The sequence below is a fragment of the Callithrix jacchus genome, chromosome 9 (genome assembly GCF_049354715.1).
Source record: "Callithrix jacchus isolate 240 chromosome 9, calJac240_pri, whole genome shotgun sequence".
NCBI lineage: Eukaryota > Metazoa > Chordata > Mammalia > Primates > Cebidae > Callithrix > Callithrix jacchus.
Window position 1 is genome coordinate 106757657 of NC_133510.1, and position 23168 is coordinate 106780824.

Here is a 23168-nt window from a genome sequence, read left to right on the forward strand (position 1 = left end):
ACTCAAAAGTTTTTCATTAGAATATACAGGAAGTAGAAAAGGAACATAAATCAATGCCATCCACATGCTATGCACAAGGCATTTCTCATTTATCACTTCGATTAATGTCTCAAGAACTCCATGAAGCGAATACTACAATCCCTCATTTGCAGATGGGGAAAATAAGGCTAAGAAGTAAAGTAGCTGGTCCAAAGCCATACAGCCATTAAACACTACAAGGCAGGTCAAACGCTTGGCACAGTGCTTGGTTGAAAGCAGGTGCTTCATAACTGTCAGTCCCTTCTTTTTTCTGTTCATTCATTCAACAAATAATTTTTCCGAGATCAGTAGTTACCAGCATAATCTGGACCTCCTCTCCAGGGAATCTTTGAGGTTAAAACTACTCTCATAATATAGTAAGATGTGGTAGACAGAATAATGGCTCTCCAAATATGTCCATGTCCTAATCCCTAGAACCTGTGAATACATTACCTTACATGGCCAGGGGGAATTAAGGTTGCAGATGATTAAGATTGTCATCAGCTGACTTTCAAACAAAGCTGTTAGCCTGCATTATCCAGGTGGACCCAATGTCATCACAAGGGTCCTTAAGTGTGGAAAGGAGAGCAGAAGATTCAGTGTGAGAGAGATGTGATTGGAGACAGACTCAGAAAGCCACTGCTGGCTTTGATGCAAGGGGCTACAATGCGGGCAATCTCTAGAAACTGAAAAGCGTAAGAAAACTGTCTCCACCAGAACCTCCAGAAAGAAATCCAGTCCTGTAACATCTTGATTTTACTCCAGTGAGATCTATTTCAGACTTTCAACTTCCAGAACTATAAAGACAATATATTGTACTGTTGTAAATCACTAAATTTGTGGTAATTTGTTACAGAAGCAATGAAATTTCAACACAGAGACAATCTGCCTTTTTCACTCTCACCAATGTACACCGAAGTTTTGCCAGAGGACACATGATGTGTGTCTGATACTGCAATAGAGTGAATACAAAATCAGATTTGAGAATCTATTAATCCAGACATCATAGAACTTTGCACAAATATAAAATCATGACATTCTTCTAAATTTCTTTTATTTTGGAAAATAGTCATTTTTCATAAAAAGCAGGCCATGTATGTTAACAGGTAACAGACTGGTATTTTAAATCAATCAATAAATACATATGACCGGGCGCAGTGGCTCACCCCTGTAATCCCAGCACTTTGGGAGGCCAAGGCAGGTGGATCACCTGAGGTCAGGAGTTTGAGACCAGCCTGGCCAACATGGGGAAACCCCATCTCTACCAAAAATACAAAAAATTAGCTGGGCGTGGTGGCAGACACCTGTAATCCCAGCTACTCAGAAGGCTGAGAGGTTGGAGAATAGCTTGAACCCAGGAGGCAAAGGTTGCAGTGAGACGTGATCATACCACTGCACTCCAGCCTGGGCACCAAAAGCAAAACTCCATCTCAAAAAAATTAACCAACTAATTAAATGAATCAATAAATACACATCTTAAAATTCCCTGGGTTTTAATTCCTAATACAATCACTATCAATATAAGAGCAGAATATATTCCTTAAAAGTCTATAATCTATAAACAGAAACTCTAAGATCTTCAATAATTAAAGTGTATAAAAGAGTACTGAGGGTAAAACGTTTGAAAGGTCTTCGACCATAGCAAAGGATTAATATTCATGAGGAGTGTTTCTCAAGTTGACTTTTCTGCTCACATGAGAACAAAATATTACAATCTATGCAGAGAGATGCATCTCTAAATACAAATTTAAATTGTATTCAGGTTTATACATCAATATCTTATCAATTCACTTAGGATGAAACAGTTCCTCAAAACCCTAGTAAAGTAAAAGAGTTGCTCAAGGACCAATCCTTTAAAGTATAAAAATTAACTATAAAACCCAGCTTGATCAGTCAGCTGCCTCTCTTTCTCGCTGCACTCTCTTCACATGTAGTATTTGACTTAAAAAATAGTAATAGAATTCTATCATTGTCTTCTAAGTACTTCCTTGCAAAGCTTTTTTAAAGCTTTGGTTTTCCTTTTCTAAAACCCAAGGACATGTCAATACAAGAAGGACAAAGTCAGAATTTAGCTGACCACAAACTGAACACGAATTCATTGTTAAGGTGTGCTAACAGAGGTACAATGCTCAAACAAGGAAGAGCCCGTTGCTTCCCTCCACCATGAACCAGTCAGAACATACATGGTCAAGAACAAATGGTTCACTTTCGAAGGGATGTTGACAAACTAGAGTGAAAGCAAAGTTGAGCTTCCAAAATGAAATCAAAGGCGAGCTGAAGTGATGATGCATGATCACCACCTTCATATTTAAGCAACTATCATATGGAAAGGGAATCAGAAGTATTCTCTGTGACTCAGCCATCCAAAATAAAATGGGCAGCCTTGTGATCACACAACAAGCTCAAGCAGACGCCAGATGGCCGCCAACAAAGTCTATGGAAAAAAGGATTCCTTCTTCCAGCAAAGGACTGAACTCTATGACCTCCAGAGGCCCCTCCACTTGCCAGAGTCTAAGGTTCTCCTATTTTAGGCATTTATTTTTTATGTGAAAATTACGATGTGGCATGTTTCTCCCTTAAATCTTTTTACTACTTTCTTGTATGGCCACCAGATCAACATTATACACCTACAGAAGACTTTTAAAGAATATATCCTGCTATTTCTAAGACATAAAGGTAAAGATAATACAAAGAACACCCAAATCCCTACCATCCAAGTGGGATATAAAATCCCTTCCACCCTCACCTGCAGGTTCCTCCTGCCTCTGACACAACCACTACCCAGATTTTGGTGTTTACCACTCTCTTGCATTTTTTTTTTTTCGGAGACAGTCTCACTCTATTGCCCAGGCTGGAGTGTAGTGGCATGATCTCAGCTCACTGCAACCCTCCGCTTCCCGGGTTCAAGTGATCCTCCTGCCTTGGCCTCCTGAGTAGCTGGAATTACAGGTATGTGCCACTATATCTGGCTAATTTTTGTATTTTTAGTAGAGATGAGATTTCGCCATGTTGGCCAGGCTGGTCTCTAACTCCTGGCCTCAAGTGATCCGCCTACCTTGGCCTCCCAAAGTGCTGGGACTACAGGTGTGAGCCATCACGTCCAGCCTCCCCTGCATTTCTCTAGACTTTTGCCACATATATGTTTGTCCATACAAGTAATCTGCAAGAATTTTATGTGTTTTAAAACCTTTTATAATTGGTATATGTCTGCAACTTGCTTTTTTCTTTTTACTAAAAATTATTCTTATGAGTCACCCACGTAGGTATATTTCTGTAGTTCTAGGTCAGCAGACAACACATGTTTTCTATAAAGGGTAGTTAGTAAATATTTGGGGCTCTGCATATGGTCTCTGTTGCAACTGCTCAACTCTGACATCCTAATGCAAAAGGAGAAACATCCGAAAAATAAAAACAAACGGGTGTGGGGTATGTTCCAATAAAACTTAGTAAACAGAGACATCAGGCTACAAATGACCCATGAAGTGTGGTTTGCAACCTTTCTTATAGTTAATAGTATTTTCTTTTAATATCATTTCAATAGGTGTCTGATATTAATAACTTGCTGGTTTTCTTTGGTTACCATTTACCCAAGATAACTTTTCCCATTCTATTAATTTGAACCTTTCTACATCTTTGTTTTAGGGTGCATCTCTTATAAACAGCATTCAGCTGGAATGTTTCTTATATGTGATCTGACAATCTGTCTTTTAATGAGTTTATTATGATTATTGATATTTAATACTGAAATTTGGAATTATTTCCTCCATCACATTCTACACTATTTCTTGCTTTTTCTATGTCTTTTACTGACTCTCTTACCCACTTCTGAATTGATTTCAACATTGTCAATATTTGTTTAGATTTATTCACAACTCTACCAATTTATTTTTTCTCCATTTTCACTTGCATCTAAGACCTTTGGAAATTTTTTATCTGACATATATACATTCTTTAGAAGTTCCTTTAGTGAGTTCCTTGATGGTAAAGCTCTTAGCCTTTTTTTTTTTTTGAGATGGAGTCCCACTATGTCACCCAGGCTAGAGTGCAATGGTACAATCTCAGCTCACTGCAACCTCCACCTCCTGAGGTTGGAGTTCACTCAATTCTCCCATCTTAGCCTCCTGAATAGCTGAGATTACAGGCGCCCCACCACATCCGGCTAATATTTTGTAATTTTAGTAGAGATGGGTTTCACCATCTTGGCCAGGCTGGTCTTAGCTCTTAGCTTTTAATAAAAAAAAAACAAAAAACAAAAAAAAACGGCCTGGCCGGCAGCTGTAATCCCAGCACTTTGAAAGGCCAAAGTGGGTGGATCACAAGGTCAGGAGTTTGAGACCAGCCTGGCCAATATGGTGAAACCCCATCTCTACTAAAAATACAAAAATTAGCTGGGCATGGTTGTAAACGCCTGTAATACCAGCTACTGAGGAGGCTGAGGCACAAGAATCGCTTGAACCCAGGAGGTGGAAGTTGCACTGAGCCAAGGTCACACCACTGCACTCCAGTCTGGGCAAGGGAGCAAGACTGTCTCAAAAAAAAAAAAGGAAAGAAAGAAAAAGAAAAAAGAAGTATCTCTATACTCTCTTAAATGCTGATTGAGCTAGATACACAATTCTAAATTGACATTTTTCTCTCAGCACTTTGAGGTAATCCACTGTCTTCAAGTGCCTGCTATCACTGTTCAAAAGTCTATCAGTCTCCCAGCCTTCTGTGGTAGTAATAACATCATCAATAATCATGGTTAGCATTTACAAGGGACTTATGAGTCAGGCACTATTCTAAAAACTCTACGTACATTAACTCATTTAAACCTACTAATCCTCGAAGACAAGTATTATTGTTAGCCCCATTTTACATATAAGGAAACTGAGACACACAGACATCATCTGCCCAAGTTACATGGCTTATAACTGGTGAAGTTAGGATCTGGTCCTAGTATGCTCGCTCCACGGTCTATACTCTTAACTGCTATGCCTTTGGGTCTCTTTGTCTACTTTTAGAATCTTCTCTTTGTCTTTTGTATCTATTACTTCTTATTCATCCTGTTTGGGATTTGTTTTGTATTCTAAATCTGAGGATTCTGTCTTTCATTCGTTTTGGAAAACTCTCAGCAATTATTCCTCTGAATATTTTCTCTCCCCCATTTCCCAATCTCTCCTGCTGGAACTCCACTTAAACATGTGTTTGACATCTCACGCTATCAGTCTGTCAACTGCTTTCATAATATCTATCTATTTGATTAGAGTCTGGGTAACGTTCTCAGAGTTACTGCCCAGTCATTAATTCTTTTTCTTCTTTTTCTAATTTCCAGTTAAAATCATTCCATTAAACTTTTAAAGATTAAAACTTTAATCTCTAAAATTTCTATATAGTTCTTTTTAAAACCTGCCTGATCATCCTAGGAGTTTCATATTCCTTGCTTATGTTCTCCATTTCATCTCTTATTTCTCCAAAGTTTCAAACATTCTCAGATAGCACTACATATATTCTTTATGTAATAATTCCAATATCTTAAGTCCTATTCATACTAACTGTGCTGCCTGCTGATTCTGCTGGTTCTCCCTTATGATGGCTTATTTGTGTATTTTTAAATTTTGGACTGTAAACTCAGATCTAATCTTGAGAATCCTGGGAGGCCTGGGTTTAAGCTATTTATCCAGAGAGTTTGCACTGCCTTCTACCTGGAGTCCCAGATCACTATCACTCAATTTCTCAGGTGGGATTGTGGTATGGTTTGGCTCTGTGTCCCCACCCAAATCTCACCTTGAATTGTAATCCCCATAAGCCCCATCAGTCAAGGGTGGGAACAGGTAGCTGAATCATGGGGGCAGCTTCCCCCATGCTATTCTTGTGATAATGAGCGAGTCTCATGAAATCTAATGGTTTTATAGGCCTCTGGCATTTCCCCTGCTGGCACTCATTCTCTCTCCTGATGCCCTGTGAAGAGGTGCCTTCCACAACAATTATAAATTTCCTGAGGCCTCCCCAGCCATGCAGAACTGTGAGTCAATTAAACCACTTTTCGTTATACATTACTCAGTCTCAGGTATTTCTTCATAGCAGTGTGAGAACAGACTCATACAGATTGCCACACAATACATGAAGAATCAATTTAAACCTAAATCCATGTTAGGACAAGACTGTGATTACAAAGTCATGGGAGACTTCCAAAATCTGCCCCCCGACACACAGAAAACATACCTAGAGCAAAAGCCAAGAAACAAGTTTCTCTATTGCCTCCCTGAACAGAAGGAAGCATTCTGTGGCCACCAGATTTATAGGCGAGTCTCCGACAATATGTGTGTGTCGTGTCTGTGTGTGTGTGTCCAATGCCTAGTCTCCCCTCCCAGCAGGCACAACCAGTAAGAGCCAACAAATGTTCCCAGGACAGTCAGATCTTCAGGGCTGGTCACCATTCTGGTTTCAGCTTCTCCTTTTTTTTTTTTTTTTTTTGAGACAGAGTCTCTACCTTTTGCTCAGGCTGGAGTGCAGTGGTATGATCTCAGCTCACTGTAACCTTCGCATCCTGGGTTCAAGACAATTCTCATGCCTCAGCCTCCCAAGTGGCTGGGATTACAGGCTCATGCCACCTCACCCGGCTAATTTTTGTATTTTTAGTAGAGACAGGGTTTCACCATGTTGCCTAGGCTGGTCTCAAACTCCTGGCCTCAAGTGAACTGCCCACTTCTGCCTCCCAAAGCTCTGGGATTACAGGCATGAGCCACCACGTCTGGCCTCAGCTGCTTCTTCACTGTTAGTTCTTGGGATTTCTCCAGTTTCTCAGAGTAAGTTATGACTTCAAGAGAAGGTCCTTTGTATTTTTTTCCAGCCTGTGGGTATTCTATGCAAAAAGGTTTTTAGACTCTTTAGTCTACCAGACTGCTGAAAGCCAAAGTCCAAAAGAACTCTTAAAAGTTAGAGGATATCTGTTTCCACATGTCTTTAATAGTTGAATAAAGGATTGGTTTCCAAACCTACGTAAAAGTACAGATTCCTGGGCCTTACCTCCATATTTTAGGAATCAGAATCTCCAGGGCTAGGGCCTCAGAATTTCCAACCTTGCAAGGCAATTCCGATATGTCACCTAGTTTGAGGACTGCTGAATTTTTTTAAATTTGACTTACCTTCAAAAGATGGCAAAAAAAAAATTATTTAATCTCCTTTTTGCATTTTTCCTCCTCCTTTCTCTTCCTCTTGACCCTACCCAGAATTTACACCCTAATGAAAGAGGAAAATGAACTCTAGATTTAAACTGGTAGATCAGCCAGCCACCTCCACAACAATTACAGAAAACATCAGCAGCAAAAGTCAGGCAAAAAAAATCATTATTCCAGGCAGGCTTCTTGATCCAACAGCAAATTTAAATCCAGAAAACAGCCCCCATGCTGAGCTCTGCCTCCATAAGACTCCCATCACAGCTCAATCCTTCAAACAAAAGGACTAAATGAGCACTGGGTCACCAGAAGACAGTAAGATACTCCTGGCATCCCCTGAAGTTATATACAAAATAATTTGTGTGTGTGCAAGTATTGTGTGTAATAGTGCAAATGTGTCTTTTTATAAAGACAAAACACAAAGCTTTCTCCAGGTTCTCAGAGGGTCCTATGACTCCATTACTCTATGTCCCTGCTGCATAGAAAAGGCACATTTCTGGTTGTACAATTAAGCATCCTTCAATATTAACATATGTTCTTATTATGCATATCATTAGTACTTCCCAAGTATATTCTGTAGAACCTCAAAATAGAGTTATCACCTCAAAAAGGGGCCTCCACAGTCAAAATTTACTTGGGAAACACTAAACACTTTCCCCATCATTCATCTTGGAGATTCATTCATTTTAAAGGCTCTCACCCACTAGCTCTGAAGCTAGCTCTGAAAAGCCCAGCTATAAAGAAGCTTCTTTAACATGTATTTTCTACATCTCTTTAACCATATCTCTCAAAAGACTGTGAAACACAATCTGAGTAATATTGGTCTCATTTTAAAATTATCTCAAGAGTATCTTTAACCCAATGCAGTTCCTTGAGGAACATATGCTTACTATTACTATTCACTGTATTTAATATTATATATTATATAATTATATAATGACTATCCTGTGTCTTATGCTTATTTTATAGCTAAGCTTACATCATCATGTAGACACAGTCCTCACTAAATACACTACGTAATTTTTGACTGATTAGTAAATGCTCTCCACCCAGAACTTGGAGGAAATCTTTCAACACTGTATAAAAGCTTCTAACTAATCCCTGTACTTCTTTCAACAACTTAATACAGTCTATAACCCCAGCCAAGTAGTCAAACATTCTAAGTAAAAACCAGGCTCCAAAATTAATTCTAATGAAAAAAAAATCCGTGTGACTAACAAAATATAAAGACTGGAGCAAGCCCTCTTGGAGTAGGAAGGCTTCCATTCCATACCTATCAGGACTGGCCAAGTACCTGACGAGCACACCTGGAAGGCCAGAGCTCCAGTTCAAAGAAGACACATACAACCTAAAGCACAACAGAAAAGAAGAGACCATACACAAGTATACCCAGCCCTTTAATTATAATCACACAAAGACTTCTTAGAATTCATTTTAGGTTGAGGATTCTCCACCTTGGCACTACCAACACTTGAGCCCAGATAATTTTTTGTTATGGGATACTGTCCTGTGCACTGTAGGATGTTCAGCAGCAACCCTGGGCTCTAGAGGCCAGCAGCAATCTCTCCCCCAGTTGTGACAAACAAAAAGGTCACCAGGTGCTGCCAAACATCCCTCTAGGACAAAACTGCCCCATCCAACTCCCACTGAGAACCACTGCTCCAGGCGGACATGGCAGCAGCTAACAGTGTTGCTAAAGGTTTAAACCAGAATTTCTTTTCCTAAAAATACAAAGAACCTTTTTTTGAGCTGAGTTTGATACAGGATGCAAAAACATTCACAATTTCAAAAATCCCAAGTTACAAAAGGAAAAAGGAAAACATTCCAACTGAGGGTCATTCTACAAAGTCCGTAACCAGTAATCCTCAAAACTGTCAGGGTCATCAAAACCAGGGGAAAGGCTGAGAAACTGTTACAGGCTAAAGAAGCCCAACAGACATGACAACTAAATGTAGTGTGCTATCCTGGACGGCACCCCAGAAGAAAAAAAGGAGAGCAGGTAAATACTAAGAAAATCTGAGTAAACTATAAATAATGTATCAGTATCAGTTCATTAATTGTGACAAATATAGTAATTAATATGAGAGATTAATAAGAGAAATGGATGTAGGGCTTATAGAAACTATATAATTTTCTGTAAATCTAAAGCTGATCTAAAAAATAAAGATTATTTTAAAAAACTTTTTAATTAAAATGACAAGAAGGACGGGAAAGAAAGGGTAAAACAAAGCTTTAAAAAGCATCCTTTCCCTGTGAAGACTTCACTGTGGGAGCCCTTCAAAGGGAAGACATCTAAATAGATTGTTTGGATGAAGGAAAGAGATCAAATGGCCAGAAAGAAAGTGAGAAAACAAAATTATTGTCTTCTTCCAACTGGGGGTGGGGAGATCCATATGTTTCAAATGAATTATCGGGATTTCTTCTGACTGTGCCTTCCTATAAGACACAGTCAGTTTCTGAGATGCATTTCCTGCATCTCTGAGCCCCTGGGCCTCGCTGCTTAGCTCCCCAGAGGTAGACTGTCAGTCATCTGTTTACCAGAATCCTCATGCAACACTGGTCCCCCACTCCACACAGGCAGTAACTCAGCCACTGTGGATGCCTCCCTGTCAGACTCATCCAACTGTGAACCAGCAGCCTTCAAACCCACTGCTGGGTGCTTAATGTGCTTGTTGGATGAACTCAAGCTGGGCACATACATTCACACAGACTTTAACTAGAGGAGAAAAGGAACAGTGCAGTCCTGGACAAGACAAAGAAGAAAAAGCATCTTGAATGCCCCCACCTTCTCAGGGGTAATAGGGACCACGTGCATCTGTGCTGCAGACATGAAGAGGAGATAGGGGCCACCAAATCCTGTAGCTCTAACACTTGAATACTTTTAACACTTAAAACGGCTTAGATATTATTTAGTGCAGTGGCCTCATTTTACCGAGACAAACCAAAGCCAGGAGGGATTAGGTGACTTGCTCAAGGCCACAAAGCTAGTTATGGCACTGCCCTAATCACAAGGAGACCCAGACACTAGAGCTAAATATCCCACCTCCACCTCTTACTGATAGTTGTTTAATAATTAATAATAATAGCTAGTAACTACTGAGCTTCTGCTGAGTACCAAGCACACACTAAAAATCTCCACATTAATCCCATATTTCAATGGAGAAAACTAAGATCAGAGAAGAAAGTAACATGGCTGTCATGTTACTGTCACACACCAAAGCCCAAACTCTGGTCCCATAACGTATTAGTCCATTTTCACACTGCTGACAAAGACATACCTGAGACTGGGAAGAAAAAGAGGTTTAATTGAACGTACAGTTTCACGTGACTGGGGAGGCCTCAGAATCATGGTGGGAGGTGAAAGACACTTCTTACATGGCAGTAGCAAGAGAAAAGTGAAGACGCAAAAGCAGAAACCCCTGAGAAACCTATCATATCTTGTGAGACTTATTCACTATCATGAGAATAGCATGGGAAAGACCAGCCCCCATGATTCAATTACACCACCCATGCCTGCCCCCAGCCCCCTCACACAGCACATGGGAATTCTGGGAGATGCAATTCAAGTTGAAATTTGGGTGGGGACACAGAGAAACCATATCATTCTGCACCTGGCCCCTGCAAATCACATGTCCTCACATTTCAAACCAATCACGCCTTCCCATCAAAAGCAAGCTAGCTACTTCCTAGATACAATGAGGGTACAGGTATTGGGTAAATACAACCATTCCAAAGGGGAGAAATTGGCCAAAACAAAGGGGCTACAGGCCCTATGTATGTCCGAAATCCAGCGGGGCAGTCAAATTTTAAAGCTCCAAAATTATCTCCTTTGACTCCAGGTCTCACCTCCAGGTCATGCTGATGCAAAAGGTGGGTTCCCATGGTTTTGGGCAGCTTCACCCCTATGGCTTCGCAGGGCACAGCCTCCATCTCAGCTGCTTTCATGGGCTGGCATTGTGTCTGTGGCTTCTCCAGGCACACAGTGCAAGCTGTCGGTGAATCTATCTACCATTCTGAGGCCTGGAGGACAGTGGCCCTCTTCTCACAACTCCACTAGGTGGTGCCCCAGCAGGGACTCTGTGTGGGGACTCCCACCCCCCATTTCCCTTCCACAATGCCCTAGCAGAGGTTCTCCATGAGAGCTGCACCCCTGCAGCAAACTTCTGCCTGGGCATCCACGTATTTCCATACATCTTTTGAAATCTAGACAGAGGTTCTGAAACCTCAATTCTTGACTTCTGTGAACCCATAGGCTCAATACCACGTGGAAGCTGCCAAGACTTGGGGCTTCCACCCTCTGAAGCCACAGCCCAAGCTCTACATCAGCCACTTTCAGCCACAGCTGGAGCAGCTAAGACACAGGACACCAAGTCCCTAGGCTGCACATGGCATGGGGACCCTGGGCCTGGCCCACTAAACCACTTTTCCCTCCTGGGCTTCCAGGCATATAATGGGAGAGAGTGCTATAAAGGTCTCTGACATGGCCTGGAGACACTTTCCCCATGGTCTTGGGAATTAACATTTGGCTCCTTGCTACTTATGCAAATTTCTGCAGGCCACTTGCATTTCCCTCAAAAAATGGGTTTTTCTTTTCTACTGCAGTGCCAGGCTGCAAATTTTCTGAACTTTTATGCTGTTTCCTTTTAAAACTGAATGCCTTTAATAGCACCCAAGTCACCTCTTAAATGCTTTGCTGCTTAGAAATTTCTTCTACCAGATATGCTGAATCATCTCTCTCAAGTTCAAAGTTCCACAAATCTCTGCTAAAACATAACAAAAGTCACCTTTGCTCCAGTTCCCAACAAGTTCCTCATCTCCATCTAAGAACACCTCAGCCTAGACCTTATTGTTCATATCATACTGGACCATATTGTTCCACTTTCAGCCTTTTTGTCAAAGCCATTCAACAAGTCTCTAGGAAGTTCCAAACTTTCCCACTTTTTCCTGTCTTCTTTTGAGCCCTCCAAACTGTTCCAACCTCTGCTGGTTACCCAGTTTGAAAGTCGCTTCCACATTTTCAGGTATCTTCTCAGCGTCATCCCACTCTACTGGTAACAATTTACCGTATTAGTCCATTTTCATGCTGCTGGTAAGGACATACCCGAGACTGGAAAGAAAAAGAGGTTTACTTGACTTACAGTTCCACATGGCTGGGGAGGCCTCAGAATCAAGGCAGGAAGTGAAAGACACTTCTTACATGGCAGCAGCAAGAGAAAAATGAGGGAGAAGCCAAAGCAGAAACCCCATCAGATCTCATGAGACATATTTACTATCACAAGAATAGCATGGGAAAGACTAGCCCCCATAATTCAATTACCTTTCCCTAGGCCCCTCACACAATATCTGGAATTCTGGGAGATACAATTCAAGTTGAGATTTTGGTGGGGATACAGCCAAACCATATCACATTGGTGATCTTCCCCATTCCATGCTTCAGCTGTCTCATGTACCAGGCACTGCCCTAAATGCCTCTCATGGATGGACTCATCCATTCCTCACCCGAACCCTATGATGCTGGTGCTACCTGCAGCTCCATTTTACATGCAAAAAAACTCAAGCCTAGTGACCTCCCCATCCAGTTCTCAAAGGCAGCAAGTAACAAACCTTATCCATAAGTCAGGATGGCAATTTGACCCAGCAATTGTACTCTTGGGCATTTAGAGAAATAAAAATATATGTTCACACAAAAACCTGTACACAGATGTTTACAACATCTTTATTTGTAATAGCTAAAGACTGGGAGCAACCCAAATGTCCTCTGAACTATGAGTAAATGGTTCAGTGTAATCTGTGGTCAAACAAATGGTTAAGCTGTGGTACGTGCATATAATGAAGTAACAGCAAAAAGGAATGCACTATTGATATAATACACATAATACTGGATAAAACTCCAGGAAATTATGCTTGGTGAAAAAAACCAGCTCCAAAAGGTTACATACTGTATGATTCCATCAATGTAACATTTTTGAAATGACAAAATTCTAGAAATGGAGAACAGACAGTGCTCCAGGGACTGGGGACAAGGGAGAGTATGATAGGGGGAGGCAGTGGGGCTATAAAGACAGAATGAGGGATCCTTGTGAGGAACTGCTCAGTCCCATGACTGTGGTGGGTGATACATAAGCCTATATGTGAGAAAACTGTACAGAACTGCATCCATGCTCTCATGCATGTGTACACACACAGTACGAATAAAATGAGGAAACTCTGATCTGTGGCCTCTACAAATATATACTGCTGTGATAATGGACTATTGTTTTGTAAAATGTTACCAGTGGGAGAAACTGGATAAAGGGTATGTATGCCGGATCTCCCTCTATTACTCCTTTTTGGTTTATTTTTAGACAGGGTCTGGCTCTGTCACCCAGGCCAGAGTAGTGTTGCAATCTCGGCTCACTGCAATCTCTACCACCTTCCAGGCTCAAGTGATCCTCCCCACCTCAGCCTCCCAAGTAGCTAGGACCACAGGTGTGCACCACCACGCCCTGCTAAATTTTGCATTTTTTTTTTTTTTTTTTTTTTGTAGAGACTGGGTTTCCCTTTGTTGTCCAGGCTGATCCTGGGCTCAACAGATCTGCCTGCCTCGGCCTCCCAAAATGTTGGGATTACAGGTGTGAGCCACCATGCCTGGCCCCTGTATTAATTCTTAAACTGCAAGTAAATATACAATTATCTCAATAAGAAGTACAAGTTAAAAAAATCTTCCCTGCCCAAAAGCTGGGCTATATAACCTTCTGTATTTCTTTCATCTCTTAAGACCTGCAAAATTTCCAATGCCTCCAAAGCCAGTCTTCTTTCCACCATACCACACAACAGCTTCAAAAGCCAAAGCAAAATTAACGCTTGGCAAAGGGAAACTAAGAAAATAAGCCGTCATTTCATAGAATTCAGCATTGCTAGTCATTTTACGTTTCCTCTGAAAAGTACTCCAATTTGCTTTTATTTCATTAAACTGACTTCTGGCCCAAAAAAAAATGGAAAATGTGATCCTATAAAACGTTCTTGCTCACCAAATAATCTCTCCCTATCTCTATGTGCCACCTCCAACAAGAAGTAACCAATATACCAATTTCGGTTCTGAATCCTCCTTGGAAGCACCAGCGCCAATGGATTATTGGTTCCCAAATGGTCAGTGGAGCACAGGAAACAGGACAGTGGCTTAGGAGCTGAGACAAACTAAATCCAGGCGTCACCTTGGCTAGGTCACTTAAACCCGATTCTCGCCTTTCCCATCCATAGAATGGGGATGTGGCACCACCTCCTTCGTAGACTACTAGAACAATTTAGAGATTATCTACGTGCCTGGCACTATTAGTTCATTAGCAACAACTGAGCCAAGCTCGTTTTATGTGCACCTGGCCCCAAAGTCCTCATTCACAGCCTTAGAATCCCCTCCTCACCGAGGTTAATGTAGAGCCCAGAACCTTCCCCACCTGGACCTCTCCTCTTTCAAACACCGCACAGCTCATCTCAACTCATCTCATCCCATCCCACCTCACCCCACCCCCGCCAAACGGAAAACAGAGGAGCCTCCGGATCGGCCACCTGCGCAGCAGCCCGGCTCCAGGGCATCTCTGCGCCCGCTAGACTCGGCTGTTACTATTATTACTATTGATGAATAACCACCTAACGGTGCGTGGGAGGAGCTGACTCCCCAGGGAGGTCTGCAGAACCCCCGCCCCGGGCAGCCCAAAGCCCCTCAGAGGCAGATTTCGGGCTAAAAAGCCCAAGAACGTATACAACAGCTTTCCCGACAGCGCACAGACACGAGTTGTGAAGTTTCTAGAGTGCATTTTTCCGCGTTTCCCCGAGTCGCTTGGCAGGGGCGATGCTGCCAGCGGCTGGGGGTGTGGGCACCAGGAGCCGCGACTGGAGGGCCCCGGAAGTCCGCAGCGGGGCGGATCTGAGTCCTAGGGCGCGCGCCTCCCAGCTGAGCCCGCAGGAGGGGCCCCAGGCGCCGGGGCGGGGTCGCCGCCTCACTCACCGTCCGTGCTTCTCTTCGCCTCCCGGTAGCGCTCCCACAGGTAGCCCTTCATGTCCGGGGCGGTCCCGGGTGCGGTGCACAAGGGCCGTGCGCGGCCCGCACACGGCCTCCCCCGGCTCGCGGTCCCGCAGCCGCCCCGCAGAGCCGCCGCCGCCCTCGCTCCAGCCCCGCGGGCCACCGCCGCCGCTGCCATAGTCATGCCTGCTGCCCGCTGCCGCCGCCGCCGCTTTGGGAGTGCTGCCGCCAGGCCGAAGCTCTGCCCGCGCTCTGCCCCACAGGCGGGCGGCTCCTGCGTCGGAACACGTGGCGGCGCGGGCCGGCCCTCCGGCCGCTGCGGGGCGGGAAGGGGGCGGAGTCGCGGGGGTGGGCGGGGTCTGAAGCGGGGGAGGGGCGGGGCGGGGCTGGGGGGCCCTCACGCCCAGTCTGCTGCGGTCAATTCCAGGGTGGCGCGGCGGTAGCCATGTGGTGGCGCGCAGACCACAGGGATGGAATGACCAGATACGACCCCGGCGCCGCCAGCCCAGCTCCGCCGCACCTGCCTTCTGGGGCTGACCCCAGCTCTGGCCATACAGACAGGGTTCCTCCCATGCCAGTTGCTCTGGCCCCGGCCCCAGAAGGTGACCTCTCTCCGCATTAATGGCCTCTGCAGTCTGGACCTCCCCTGGATCGTGGGGCCGGTCTGGGACGTCCCCGACCCCCAGCTTAGATCTATACAGGACCGCCGGTGAGTTGGTGGCAGGGCTCCACTCGTGGGCTGATGTTGGCTGGAGGATCCCAGCCCCTTAAGACCTCAGTAAGTTTGAAGGGCACTTCCGTTACACAGCCTGGAAGGCCAGTGCCCCGCCCTAGATTTCCACCTGGCGACAGAGGTCCTTGGGACACGATCACCCAGCTCCGCCCCTGCCCACGCTAAGGGCTTAGTGCACAGGTCTTCCCTCAAACCTGCTAGGCTGCACCCGTCCTGTGCCTGTGGTTCCACCAAAGCCAAATGAACAGCATGCTTACCTGACGGCAATTCTGTGTGGACGGAGTCAGACACAGCTTCTGCAGGGAAGACTGATGTGGCCCAGCCAGAACCCTGCTGAGAATCGCTAGACAGCAAGGGCTTCACAAGCTGTCCTGTGGTTACTTAATTTTGCGAAGGTGGAGTAGTGGGAATAGTCCTTAAGGCTGGCACTCTGCCAAGGAGACAATACTGCCTTGTGTGAAATGATTGGAGCATAGTTTAAGACAAATAACCCAAGGCATTAGTGTATGCTCCAGTTGTGGGATGGAGGGGTCTGGAGGTGTGTCATGGGAAAAGGTGGCATCTGGGTTAAACTACTATTTATTGAAGGCTTGCTGTGTGCAGTATCTCATGCAATCCTCTCAGTAATCCTGAAAAGCAGACACCATAATTTCTCCAATTCTACAATATAGTCAACCCTCTGTACGTGCCGGGAATTGGTTCCAGAATACCTGCCCCACACATACACAGCAAAATCTGCAGATGCTCAAGTCCTTTATATAAAATGGCTATTTGCAAACACACATACTTCTATATATTTTAAACCATATTGCTTACTGTAAAAAAAAAAAAACAGGGTCTTGCTCTGTCACCCATGCTGGAGTGCAGTGGTATGATCACAGTGCACTGCAGCCTCAACCTCCTGTGTTTAATCAATCCTCCCACCTCAGCCTCCTGAGTAGCTGATACTACTGTGGGTGTGAACCACAATGACTGACTAATTTTTGTATTTTTTGTAGAGACAGGAGTCTCGCCATGCTCCCCAGGCTGATCTCAAACTCCTGGAATCAAGCAATCCGCCCACCTTGGCTGCCCAAAGTGCTAGGATTACAGGCACGAGTCATTGCACGAGGCCTCAATTACTTTTCATACCCAATACAATATCGATGCTCTGTAAATAGTTGTGACACTGTATATTCTATTTGTATTACTTTTCATTGTTGATTTTTTTTCTAATATTTTTATCCATGGTTGGTTGAATCCACAAATGCAAACCTGCAGGTACAGAGGGCTGACAGTAATGAAACTGAGGCCAAGAAAGATGAAATAACTTTCCTAGAACCACACAACTGAACTCATTCTTCCATTTGGCTTCCTAACATAGAGTACGTAGAATTTAAGTGGGTGATAGGGAAGAAACTAGCCAACAAGTAATCCTTAATAGTTAATGGTTAATGTTTTACAAATCACTGATAAAATGAGACAATAAAATATTTAAAACATATATAGTATCAAATACATGGGCTCTGGTACTTTAAACTTACTTTATGGTTTTAGTTTTATTCCAAATTACATATTTTTAAATCTGTGTTTCATAAAAAGATTTGATGATAGCAATTGTAAATTTTGTTCACATGAAAAATTAATTCATAAATTCAAAGTGGATAAACGATAATGCAAAAATAATACAATTAGAATTTTAATAACATTGCTTCTGTATATTTTTGGATATGGAACACCATGAGATCAACATTGCTGTACCTCCCATAGAAATGTGAATCACCTAAAAATTGTTCTTCTTAGGTAAAATTAGTTACAATGTTTCAGTGCCTAAATAATCACATTTCCAGACCTTGATTATTATCACTCTTGTGTGTTTTAGAAGAAAACATTCAATAAAAGAATTCTAATTAAAGACAAGTAGAAAAAACAGATGTCAAGAAGCCCATGATAAATGTTTATTATTTATTAATATCATTTGAGCTCTTCAACAATTTTGTTTCAACATGAGATCTTCCAAATGCCCATTGATGATAGACTGGATTGGGAAAACGTGGCACATATACACCATGGAATATTATGCAGCAATCAGAAATGATGAGTTCGTGTCGTTTGTAGGGACATGGATGAATCTGGAGAACATCATTCTCAGCAAACTGACACAAGAACAGAAAATGAAACACCGCATATTCTCACTCATAGGTGGGTGATGAAAAATGAGAACACATGGACACAGAGAGGGGAGTACTAAACACTGGGGTCTTTTGGGGGGAAAAGGGGAGGGCAAGTGGGAGGGGGAGGTGGGGAGGGATAGCCTGGGGAGAAATGCCAAATGTGGGTGAAGGGGAGAAAGCAAACAAAACACACTGCCATGTGTGTACCGATGCAACTGTATTGCATGCTCTGCACATGTACCCCAAAACCTAAAATGCAAAAAAAAAAACATGAGATCTTCTCTGCAAAAAAGACTTCTGAGACATCAAAATATAATCTGGGCTATGAAAAAGCCACTTTTCTGATATGAGCTCAGATATGGATTCCCAAGGGTTTTTTGTGCTAAGAGGCCATAGCAGGGGACAGCAGTCAATGGTGGTGATTTCACCTTCTCCACTCTCACTTTTAGCTAACAAAATTATTTCCCTTGGAAGCTTTACTAAACCATTCGTTTTACCCAATGATAAAATGTTAGATGAATAGTCTTTCTTTGGTGCTTCCTTTCCTTAGCCATTCCATATTTCGGCATTATTTTGTGTCTTTCGTTATATCTTTTCCATAGCAGATTTGCAAATAATGGGTTTCTTTTTCCCTTTTCCAGAAGCACATTTTGATTTATCTGAAATTGCCTGAGGAGCTAAGTCCATTTCGTAGCCCTGTATAAGTTATCTGCATTTGTGTACCTTGCAGAGCTCACTGTATTAGAACTCTGAGCTCTGTGATAGCTTAATTTAAGCAAGTTCTCCCATAATGAGAAGCCATTCCTAGAACCCGCAGAATGTGACTGGCTCATACCTTGAAGCCAACATCTCCAGCTCCGGATCCACTCAATTTCTCTCAGAAGGCTGCAAACGATGAAAAGTTGTCAAGAGGTCATATATATATAACATGAATACCCAGAAGCATATTTCTGTTTGGAACATGAAACAGAAACTCACTGCAGGATTCCATGGATTGATGAATGAGAAGATCCCAGGTGAATCACCCTTAAATCAAGTGATCTGTACAAGTAGCCCACTGCCTCAATCATGACGTGATGACAAGAGTCACTCGACAATAACTGACCTGCTAGATATTTGAAAATAAGAATATTGGACTTTTATTACTCATGAATTCAGACATTCAAAAGAGAAGGATAAAAAACATTTATAAAAGGTGGTATTGGAACATGACTTATTTGTAATATTCTGCCAAAAAATATTTAACTGAGTCTAATCATAAAGAAACAATCAGGCTAGGCATGGTGGCTCATGCCTGTAATCCCAGCACTTTGGAAGGCTGAGGCAGGTAGATTACGTGAGCCCAGGAGTTCAAGACCAACCTGGGCAACATGGCAAACCCCCATCTCTACAAAAAAATACAAAAATCAGCTGGGCATGGTGGCGCATTCCTATAGTCTTAGCTACTTAGGAGACTGAGGTGGGAGGATTGCTTGAAACCAGGAGGCAGAAGTTGCAGTGAGCTGAGATTGCACCACTGCACTCCAGCCTGGGTAACAGAGTGAGACCCTGTCTCAAAAAAATAGAAAGAATCAGACAGATATAAATTGAAGGACATTGGGATAGGGATGGGAGGGTGAAACCTGACTTCAAATCTTCAAAATGTCAATGTCATAAAGACAAAACAAAGGTACTTAATTCTAGACTAAAAGAGACAAATGCAATGCAAGATCCTCAATAGGATTCTGGATCCAAAAGTTAACAGCTATAGAGAACATTACTAGATACCTGAGGAAATTTGAATATGGACTATAGTTAGATAATAGTCTTAGGTAATAAATTTCCTGTATTTGATTATTGTGGCTGTATAATCAATGAGTACAAGGAGAATGTCCCTGTACTCCGAAGACATATGCTGAATTACAGTATTTAGAGATAAAAGTGTCATGTTTGCAACTAACTTTCAAATGGTTCCGAAAAATATGTATGTATGTATGTGTCTGTGCTTGTACATGAAAGATAGAACAGAAATGTGGTAAAATGTTAACAATTGGTAGGCCAGGTAGAGTGGGTGGCTCATGCCTGTAATCCCAGCACTCTGGGAGGCTGAGGAGGTAGAATTGCTTGAGCCCAGGAGTTTGAGACCAGCCTGGGTAACATAGTGAGACCCTGTCTCTATAAAAAATAGTAATAACAATTATTTAAAATGTGATGAAAATAGGTAAAGGTTATATGGTCATTCACTATACTATTCTTGAAATTTCTCTGTAGGTTTGAAATTTTTCAAAATAAAAAAATTGGGAAAAATTGTTTCCAACTGCCACGGTCAAGAATTGAATTCTCAGCCAGGCACAGTGGCTCACGCCTGTAATCCCAGCACTTTGGGAATTAGAGGCGGGTGGATCACTTGAGGTCAGGGGTTCAAGACCAGCCTGGCCAACATGGCAAGACCCCATCTCTACTAAAAACACAAAGATTAGCCACATGTGGTGGCAGGCACCTGTAATCCCAGCTACTCAGGAGGCTGAGACAGAAGAATCACTTGAATCCAGGAGGCAGAGGTTGCAGTGAGCTAAGATCATGCCACTGCACTCAAGCCTGGGCAACAGAGTGAGACTCCATCTCAATAATAATAATAATAATTGAATTCTCTAAAATTTGTTAAAATAAAAACAATCCATTTTACAATCTAACTTGCAGATGGTACTTATTTACTCATTTTACCCATTTACAAGACTGCTTTTAAGGGGCTGAACTTATACCATTGCTTATAAACATAACGTAAGGTTGGTATGTGTAAGGCACTGACCTAGAAATGTGTTAGAGACTGCTCCCTATGTAAAGGCTAAAAACACTGACAGATAACCCAGTCAGTATTCCTGTGTTAACAACAATAACAGCAAATGTATATAATTACCATCTGTCAGGACTGTGTAATCTTATAAGGTATAAACGATCATCACCTGTCCACCTGGTTCAAAAACGAAAATGTATCAAACTATAAAGTGAAAAGTGTCTTTCCCTTCTCTTTCCCCATCTGTGTAGTCTTCTAAAATGGAACCACTGACGTTAGTTTCTAATGTGTCCTTCCAGAGAATTTTTAGTTCATGTTTCATTTTACTTGTCTTTTGAAGATGAGCATGCTGGAAGAGGTTAAAGAACTTGTTCTAGTTCATGGAAGAACAGTCCTGAGTCAGCCTCATCCCCAAGTCCACGCCCTGCACTCCCACACTAGGCTGCCTCTTCCCCATTCTGGATTGTGCTTCTGAATATCAGCCGTGGCTTCTGCTTGTAGAGATGTTCTTTCTCTGCGGCTGTGCTTCATGGATCACACTCTGTGTCTCACATTTCCTGTAGCTTTCTCTGGAAATCCCACAGGGAATTTCAGCTGCTGTCTCTGCTTAGCGATCTGTGACTATGTTTCTTCTTTTTGGATTATTTTCATGACTCCCTGTGATGTTCCCAGGTGCCTCAATCTGGCTCAGCAGAAGACACTAGTGAATTACCCTGTTCTTGATGAGCAAGTTGCATTGGCCTTAAAAGGAAAAGTGGAGAAAAATAGAAACTGGATGTGTCATGTGGTGGCAAACACAGAACCCATTCTCAGAGAGTCTCTGGGCACTAATAACTAGATTCACAGGTGGGACTGACTGTTCATTCTGCCCAAGACCCCTGAAGAGAATCTGACTTGCTGTAGGATTGAGATTTTCACTGTGGACAAGTTTCTGGTGCCCTTTGCATACACTACTTCATGCCGTTGCTACCCGCCTCCCTCTTGACCACACACAACTCCTCAGGCCCCTTTTCCGGGTGACCCATTCTAGACCTGACCTACAGCTTTGACCTCAGAACTTTCTTGGACGCGATCTGACTCAGGCAGCAAGCAAGCCAGGAAAGGACATTCTCGCCTCATCCCCACCGCCAGTTTACCCCCTTTTTCTTGGAGCTGGTACCAGTTGGATCAACCTGGTCAGTTCTCCCAACCCAGGGAAGAGGAAAAAACCGAATGGGTGAATTTAAACTGGAGAGATGTCACTGAACCTCTTCCCACTCAAACATTTGCCCTGGATGAGGAGGGAACCTAACATTTAATTTCGTACTTTATTGGATGTTTGGTATATATTATCTCATTAAATCTTCACAATTACCCTATAGGTAGGCTATATTATAACCTCTTGATTGCTAAGAAAATTGAGACTCAGAGAAGTTATGTCCACAAGTCCAGAAGACAGCAGAACTGGGATTCCAATTCAGGTCCTTAGGATCCAGGACCATAACTTCTAGAAGTGAGAAAAGAGAACACTATTCTTCCTGTTTTCTTGGTTCCAGGGAAGATTTCTGCATACAAATACAGCTAGAAGGGAAGCCTCGGTTACCTTTTCTATGTCGTACTTCTAGACGGAGCCACATCCATTTTATTTCCAGTGGAGTATGAATTGGGAGCTGGGATTGAGGAAAGGTCCCATGAACACTCTGAAAAGTCTGTTCTCAGATTTTAAGTAGTATGTTTTCCTAGTCTAGCCACTTGATTTTCTGTGCTTAACATTAAAAAGACGGTGGAATATTTATTATTCCCTTAGAAAAACAAAACAAGATATTTCATCCAAAGATAGTCCTCTGTCCTATTAAGCACTCTTCTAAAGCACAATTTTTCCTAATTTTTATTCTACTGAGATTAAAATTAAGTCCTGTTCCTCCTCTTGCTTTATATAATATTTGCTGTCACCTAACAGGCGGATTTTTGCAATGCCAGTCCAGCGTGAGAGATGTTGACTTTCTCCGGGGCCCACCGCAACAATCCAGGCAATTGTCTCCAGGTGACAGTGAAATCTCTCCAGTGTTGACAGAGGTCTCAGGAAGTTTCCCTGAATGAGTAACTCAGTGGATGAACTACCCCTGGGACAGGTAGTTCATTACAGGGCAGCATCCACTGAGTTACTCTGTGCTGGGAGTGAATGGGATTAAGAAGTGAGGACAATCACACCCATAGTCTCTGTCTAGATTCTAGAAGATGAGCTGCAATTGTAAAGAGGAAGGAGAGCTTGGCAGTATCTAAAGGCTCTTTGTTGAAAGTTTAATTTTGTTTGATCATTATGCTGTGTCTAAAGTTTCTTTGTAAAGAAATCTTTAAG

General features: G+C 42.7%; 1 protein-coding gene and 1 long non-coding RNA gene across 2 annotated transcripts in view; one reads left to right on the forward strand and one right to left on the reverse strand.

Moving 5' to 3' along the window:
• NT5DC3 (5'-nucleotidase domain containing 3) overlaps positions 1–15425 on the reverse strand; it is a 65852-nt gene extending 50427 nt beyond the window's left edge. The window contains exon 1 of the mRNA XM_002752916.5: positions 15157–15425. Within this exon, the coding sequence (XP_002752962.2) occupies positions 15157–15355 (199 nt within the window). The 5' untranslated portion in view covers positions 15356–15425. The remainder of the gene's footprint in view (positions 1–15156) is intronic.
• A 134-nt stretch (positions 15426–15559) lies between these two features.
• LOC118144322 (uncharacterized) lies at positions 15560–20729 on the forward strand. The gene is made up of 3 exons (XR_004729038.3): positions 15560–15880; positions 18002–18085; positions 18699–20729. It is a non-coding gene; the product is annotated as an uncharacterized LOC118144322 (long non-coding RNA).
• The last annotated feature ends 2439 nt before the right edge of the window (positions 20730–23168 follow it).